The sequence below is a fragment of the Capsicum annuum genome, chromosome 7, assembly GCF_002878395.1.
Source record: "Capsicum annuum cultivar UCD-10X-F1 chromosome 7, UCD10Xv1.1, whole genome shotgun sequence".
In the NCBI taxonomy this organism is placed as follows: Eukaryota; Viridiplantae; Streptophyta; class Magnoliopsida; order Solanales; family Solanaceae; genus Capsicum; species Capsicum annuum.
The window spans coordinates 5,926,440-5,934,544 of NC_061117.1; the positions used below are offsets into that span (position 1 = coordinate 5,926,440).

The 8,105-nt window shown below is 35.8% G+C and overlaps 1 protein-coding gene across 1 annotated transcript in view; it reads right to left on the reverse strand.

Annotated features, from left to right (window-relative positions):
• Positions 1–1,230: 1,230 nt before the first annotated feature.
• The window catches only part of LOC107877655 (alpha/beta hydrolase domain-containing protein 17B), an 8,879-nt gene continuing 2,004 nt past the window's right edge, over positions 1,231–8,105 (reverse strand). The window contains exons 2-5 of the mRNA XM_016724342.2: positions 5,378–5,414; positions 5,056–5,292; positions 4,924–4,971; positions 1,231–1,823 (exon numbers count right to left, since the gene is read on the reverse strand). Coding sequence (XP_016579828.2) covers positions 1,557–1,823; positions 4,924–4,971; positions 5,056–5,292; positions 5,378–5,414 — 589 coding nt within the window. The 3' untranslated portion in view covers positions 1,231–1,556. The remainder of the gene's footprint in view (positions 1,824–4,923; positions 4,972–5,055; positions 5,293–5,377; positions 5,415–8,105) is intronic.

Consider the following 8,105-nt stretch of genomic DNA (forward strand, 5'->3'; position numbering starts at 1 on the left):
TTGAACCACTCACATCACAATAGTGATGGCGTAAAGGTCGTAAATCGAAAGTCATTAATAACATAAGGCTATTACTTTCGCACAATTACGATCTCTCTGTAGTGCTTTTACTGTTGATTTGATCGGCTATTACTTTCGCACAATTACGATTTCTCTGTAGTGCTTTTACTGTTGATTTGATCGTTTCTCATCGTGAATCCAGATTCACCTTAACCCTGGCGTTATTACTGTATATAACTTAAAATTCATGAAATATTTGGATAGCATTCTTTATGAAGGCACTAAAGTAATTCACATGGAGGGGTTAAAAGTTGGGGCAAATAACATAAATCTCGACAGTTTGAAATTTAATTACAGAAAATCTCAATAATTTTGCATAATTACTGAAAATCGCGATTTTGGGTATGTCGAGATACATAATTAACTCCTGCTACATCCAACAAAGTTACATTTTTTTCTTTGTAAAGATACATAATTAGCTCCCGATATTTTTTTTTTCGATTTTGAGTCTGTCGAGATACATAATACATCCAACGAAGATACATATTTTCCTTTGTAAAGATACATAATTAACTCCCAATACATTTTTTCCGATTTTGGGTCTTTCGAGATACATATTTAGCTCCTGATACATCCAACGAAGATACATAATTAGTTGAATTTTTGTAATTACTTTGTAAGGGTGAGAATTTGTATAAATATGGTAAGTTTAGGTGTATATTTATGTTATTTTTCCTCAAATTTTATCAAGGGCATTCCGGTGTATTAAGCTTCCGTTATAAGCAAGTTCCAAAGAAGGGCCAGACCATTAACAATATCTTATAAAGGGCAGCTCAATGCACTAAGCTTCCACTTTGCATGGGTCCGGAGAAGAGCCGTACCATTGACTGTATTTTATCATATACATCTGTGTTGCTCCGGCTCTTCAAAAATGTCATCGAGTGTGTGTTGGATCCTTCAAAAATAGTGCATTTTTGAAGGATCCAACATGGGTGCGGCAACATTTTTGAAGAGTCCGAGCAACTTAGAATTTTATACATAAACTAAGTTTTCAGTTTCACACAGGCAGATGCATGTACTAACACAGAATTTCAAGGAGAATATTTATGTGTACAATGAATCTGCAGCCTGTATTTGGGACATTATACTGATATATGACACAAAAAATTACAAAAAAATCTACGATACCGCGTACGAGATAACGGATTCGGGCAATAAAGTAGTACATTATACAGCAAATAAATTTGCATTTCTATTGCCAAAACACTGAGAATCCTAGTGTACAAAGCGAGTTGAATCAAAGTTCTAACCATGATCTTTTTCTGGGATAATACACACTGTTACATTAACAGACAAGTCGACTATTCTTGTCCCGACACATAAACTAATCACGTTGGAGCAGCGATCTGTAATGAACTGGCCGAATCTGCAGCTCGATCTGGTGTTGGTGACAGAACAGCCAGTTTCTTGAATCAGTTATCTTTGTTGCAATAAGCGCGGACTTTTTTTCTTCTTGGTGCTGTGCAAGCGTTTCATAGCAAACTAGGTAGAGCAAATCATTTTTGTCTTTTTCCGAATCTTAAGCATCTGTTGTGTTTGGATTCAGCTATACTCGGGGCTTGAGAAAGCCGTCCCTTGTTTCGTTTAGAAAACGAGTGTTTCTCCATTGCGTTAATGAATTTGCGCATATGCTTGATGTACTCGGGAAATGTCTCTAGATTACAATGTCCTCCACCTTCGACCCATAACGGATCATATTTCTCTTTGGCAAGTTCCCACAAACGCTTACCATGTGAAAAATCAACAACTTCGTCTTTGGTACCCTGCAAATGAATGGGAACTTTAGTGCAGCTAATCACTTATCGGAACTTCAACTGCTAGGCAATGTACTAAACTATCATTGTGCAAAGAACCAGTGATAGTAACCAGTATTCGAGGAATTCATTGAGCACTGACTACCACATAGAGTATAGTATATTCGCATTCTAGACAGACCAAAAAGGTTTAATTAAGTGCGTAAGAACAAAATGTAATGGCACTTCGGAGGGTGATATCAATGACTTTTTGAGCAAAGAAGCTTCATAACAAACCTTACTACACATCAATTCCTAGTGGTATAGTACTACAAGTCGTGATAGTAGATAATGATCGATTGATCTGTAAAATGCATCAGCGTATATTAAACAAGACGTTCTGATTTCACTAGTGTAGGAGAACCATCCCAGTAACACTTCCAAAAATGCTACAAGGATAATCAAGTAAGCAGGTAGCAGGAATGATTGAAGAACCAGCAAAATGGCAGCTGGTTGAATCTCACCCGATCGATATCACAATGTGATTCCTCGTATCAAAATGATATATTTAGTTATTGCATTCGCGGTAGAAAGAAAGAGAGAGTTAAAAACACATATTGGAAAATTTGAATCTGAATTTTGTTGCATCGTATTAATAGAAGATGAGAAATGCAGGTAGGATCTTCCAGCGACGCATCTCATTCTGTTCTGGTATCCTTCTAAATACTGTCAATCATTCAGTTGAACTTTCACCATTACTTTCTAACTGCAGTGTATGGGCCAACTTGAATGCATCTCGACTATTTCCATGGGATACCTGCCACCTCCCGCCAGCAGGCAACTCTGTCCACCAAAGCTTCTAAGGTTCATGTATAAGTTTCTTCATTTGACAGTTCAGAATATGAACCGAGTTAACTGTTTAATTTTCTTAGTTTCGTGATTTTCCATCCCGTTGCTTCCTAAAGGCCTACCAACATGCACAAGTTGAACAAAGCAAGATCATCACGATTTGTTCCACATGACTGGCCCAGTAACAGGTCCTTGCTTCAAGTTGGAGCATCCAAAAGCTTTAACCAATGTCAAAATATCCCTGGATAGTCCATTCCCGAATTTGTGAGCAGTTACTAGTAGTGAATTAAATTTTAAAATATAATCATGTCGAAGTAACTTATCGAGAAGTCACTCTTTGGAAATGAACAAGTATTTCCAGACCTTCTTCTCATAAAGAGGTCTATAGGAAGTGAATGACAGCCCACTGTAGAAGTGTATTATGGAGTTAAACCAAAACGATGCTACAAACTGTGAGCAGATTTGGTGAGGGATGTCCAGATTTTTGAATAAACGGACACGAAATCATGTAAAGGTCCGCCTAATTTATTGCTATTAGCTAGACAACCTAATCTGTTCATCCATTAATCTGCAAACAGCAAGCTTGAGAGTTGAGAGAATAAGAACAAATGCGATCTTTAACGGAGAAAATATATAGTCTTGGAGATAACGAGCTCGCTAATAAATCTCCCGTCTACTTCAGTTGTTAAGTGACATAAATGCTACACAACCACTTGGATGCATCTCCACTTTTGGTTGAAACTGTTAGCAACTTGGTTTCGCACATGTCTACGATCAAGAGATAGATTCTAAAGATCAAGACGATGATGATGAATAAGCTCAACCAAAGAGAAGTACTGAGTCTCAAGGCAAACCATTTTCTTTTCTTTTTACCAATTTTAGTTTGATTAGTAACATGAAACCAGTAGAACTCTTCAATTATGAGGACCAAAATCATTTCTTTTTAAGACTTTGGTGATCGGTCAAGGTATCCATAGCCTTGCTTCTTTTTCAACCAAATCCTGATTTCGTTTTGTTTCTTCCGATCGTCGAGCCTGATTGACTCGACTCTTTTCCCTGCGCCCCGGCCTCTCACTTTGTTTCGTTCTTCTTCTGTAACACTCGATCGGCCCGGCTCTTGACAAGATATACTAGTATGTAACCAAAACCAAAGCAATAAGGGAGGTGGTTGAACAGGCTTTTGTTGCAAGATTTTGGCATCATTTTGGAAAAACTAGAAGTGCTATGTTTGCGACAACAAACTACTACACCTCAACCCCAAGTTAGTTGGAGTAGGCAATGGATTCTCGTAATCCATTGAACTTTTGGACCCGTTTTATTCCAGTACTCAATGCATTGGAGTTCGATAGCACTAGAATTACTTTACATTTTCTTCTGGCACACAAATCTTAGACTAAAGTCAGTCCTACATTGCTGAGACTAATGAAAGCATAGCATCTTGACTTAGCTATAACGCCAACTAATCCATGTCGCCTATATGGATCTTTTGCTTCCGTCGTGTCATTTTTGCTAGATTTGTATGTTTTCCACTCTGTCGGTCCCTTTGAAACCATTTCCTTTGATGAGATGTTAGGTATACCGTCAATCACAATGTTTTCACATCTAATGGAAGGGCGCATTAGGAGGTCTACATAAGACATTACCAAACCATATCAAATAACATTAACTCTTTTTTGAAAAGAAACTGGATATGTAATAATGTTACTCATATTATCATCAATCAATGATACTTGCACCTTTTGTCGGTGTGATCATTTTTCATCTAGTCTAATCTTTTAAGATCGTACATCCATCTTAATGTCCATATTTCTGCGACATTTATCTTGTGGAACATAGAAGCTCAACGTTTACTCCAATATAAGAATGCTAGTCTTATATTGGTTTTGGAACTTGCCTTTTTATTTTGGTATGTTCGTCCTATCATATAACAATCCTGTAGTACTCCATTTCACCAAATTATTATAATTTATGCGTTACATCTTCCTATTCCTTATCATACCTTTCTCTTGGAATGTCGGTAAACATCTAATGAAGAAAATTTCAAGAAGGAAGAACATACAGAAGCATATATTTTTGTGAATAATAGATAAATAGAACAAAAAGGGCAGCCCGGTTAACTAAGCTCCCACTATGCGCGGGGTCCAAGGAAGGGCCGGACCACAAGGGTCTATTGTACGCAGCCTTACCAAGCATTTCAGAAAGATGCTGTTTCCACAGAAGAACAAATGTATGTGAAAGTATCTTGAGGGAAGAATGAACTAACGAAAGAGATGTTACTTACATGGATCACTAAAACCGGGCAGCTGACTTTTTGTATCTTGTCTATATTCTGCAAAATGAAAGAGATTTGTCAGCATGGTACGTTGTCACAATAAATCAAGAAGAAGCAATTGACGAAAAAAGAAAGACTTACTTTGAAAATGTCAAACCAGAATGTCATCTTGACAGGATATAGAACTCGTATTCCCGAAAGTATAGCACTATGAAGAACAATAGCTCTTAACCTCTGTAAGCGAGATGCCAAATGTAATGTCGGCCCGCTGCCAACAGATTGTCCGTACAGAATGATATCCTCCTGTTTAATGCTGTATTCGCTCTTCAAACAGTTATAGACAGCTTCTATGTCGTGGTACGTGTTGAACTCAGATGGCTGATACAAGTAAAACAGACATCAGTTTCGATGATGTGATGCCAATTGCTAATAGAAACGGAAGTTAGCATGATAATTTGCTTACCTTACCCGACGATCCACCATATCCCGTGTAATCGTAGCTGCAATCCAGCACACAAACATGACATCAGTACCAAAGGAAAAGGAGATTATGACCAAATAACAGAACTTTCAGGAACACTAATTAATTGCACAAAGATAACAACACACACACTGTAATCCCACTTGTACGCAGACCTTACTTACCCCTAGCTCTGTAGGGTAGAGGGGGTATTTTCCGATAGACATACAATTAAGCTACCGAAAAGATTATAGAGAAATAAAACAGAAAAAGATCTCATCAAAATTAGATATGAATTTTTGTTCAAAAAGATGAATTAGACCAACAGACCAATTCTACCGATATACAAGAGTATCATACACAGAATTAGAACAAGAACATATTAGGCAGAAGCAATACACAACAAAATCAAGGTAAGGATCAAAACTTTGGAACGACCGTGAACAATACTATCAAAAACAAGCAAGACCCATCGTATCAATTATTCCAAAAACACTCTCAAACGAGAAGAAAGAAAGATCATCTCATACACCAAAGCAACAAAGAGAGGAATATTATCAATATAAATGACCACACCACATAATATTAACACGTAACAAAGCCCAATAAACAGGCCAACGAGAACATAATAGGCAGAAGCAACATACAAGAAAACAAGCAAAGATCAAAATATTGGAACACCATAACCAATACTATAAAAAACAAGCAAAACCGATGGAATCAATCATTCTAAAACACCCTCAAATCAGAAGGAAAAAAATACCCCACGCCCCAAAACCAAGAAGAAAAGAATATTATCGACAGAAAAGGAACATACCACATAATATTAACACATTAAAGAAGAACCAGTATACAAGAAAGCAAAGTAAAGATCAAAGCTTTAAAAACAACCATTAGCAATACTATCCAAAAACAAGCAAAACCCCATGAGATCAATTATTCAAAAGACCCTCAAACTAGAAAAAGAAACATCCCATAAACCCAAAACGATAAGTATAAAGGAAAATAAAAGAGGAGAACTATCATATTATGAATGAAAAAGGACAAAAAACATACCAAATAATATTAACACAGAGTTGAGCTCTCAGGTCAACTAGAACATATTAAACCAATATACAAAGAAAGCTATAAGCTCAAGAAAGCGATATACAAGAAAACAAAGTAAAGATCAAATCTTTATAACAACCATTAGCAATACTATCGAAACAAGCAAAAAACCATGAAATCAATTGTTCAAAACACCCCCAAAACTAGAAAAGAGAAAAAGAAAACCCCACAACCCAAACTAAAGTAAGGATCAAAACTTTGGAACAACCATTAACAATACTATCAAAAACAAACAAAATTCATGAAATCATTTATCCTAGAAACACCCTCAACACCAAAACAAAACAAAACAAAGTAAAGATCAAAACTTCAGAACAATCATCAACAATACAATCAAAAACAAGCAAAACCCATGAAATCATTTATTCTGTTAACACCCTCAAACCAGAAAACAACAACAACAAAAAAAAAAACAAAAAAGAAAGAGGAATTATCATATTATGAATACAAAGAAGATCAAAAGATACCACATAAGCTCAAGAAATAGGTCAAAAAAGACTATATTGGGTAGAAGAAACATGCAACAAAACAAAGTAAAGATCAAAACTTTGGAACAGCCAAACAAAACCCTGAAATCAAACATTCCAAAAACACCCTCAAACCAAAGGGAGGGGGGGGGGGGGGGGCCACCCAAAAAAAAAAAAAAAAAAAAAAAAAAAAAGGAACAATAAAACAAAAAAAAGAAACAAAAAAAAAAAAAACAAAACCAAAACCGAAGAGGGGGGGGGGGGGGGGGGGGGGGACACCCTACAAAAACAACAAGTAAATGAGAAAAGAGGAACTATCATATTAAAAAAGGAGACCCTAAAACATACCACATAATACAAAGAAAGCTCAAAGCTCAACAAACAGGTCAAGAAGAATATATTAAGCAAGAAGCAATATACAACAACCAAAGTAAAGATCAAAGATCAAAACTTTAGAACAACCATTAGCAATTCTATCAAAAACAAACGAATCAATTATCCAAAACACCCTCAAACAAGGAAAAAAAGAACACCAAACACAAAGTTGAGCTGTAAGGTCAATTAGGCAGAATCAATATACAAAGGAAGCTCTAAGGTCAACAAGAACATATTAGGCAGAAGCAATATGCAAGAACACAAAGTAAAGATCAAAACTTTGTGAAAAACATCAACAATACTATCAAAAATAACAAATCCCATGACATCAATTATTCTAAAAACACCCTCAAACCAGCAATATGCAAGAACAGAAAGTAAAGATCAAAACTTTGTAAAAACCATCAACAATACTATAAAAATCAAACAATACTATAAAAATCAAACAAACCCCATGACACCAATTATACTAAAAACACCCTCAAATCAGCAATATGCAAGAACAGAAAGTAAAGATCAAAACTTTGTGAAAAACATCAACAATACTATCAAAAACAACAAACCCCATGACAGCAATTATTCTAAAAACACCCTCAAACCAGCAATATGCAAGAACAGAAAGTAAAGATCAAAACTTTGTAAAAACCATCAACAATACTATAAAAAACAAACAAACCCCATGACACCAGTTATACTAAAAACACCCTCAAATCAGCAATATGCAAGAACAGAAACTAAAGATCAAAACTTTGTAAAAACCATCAACAATACTATAAAAAACA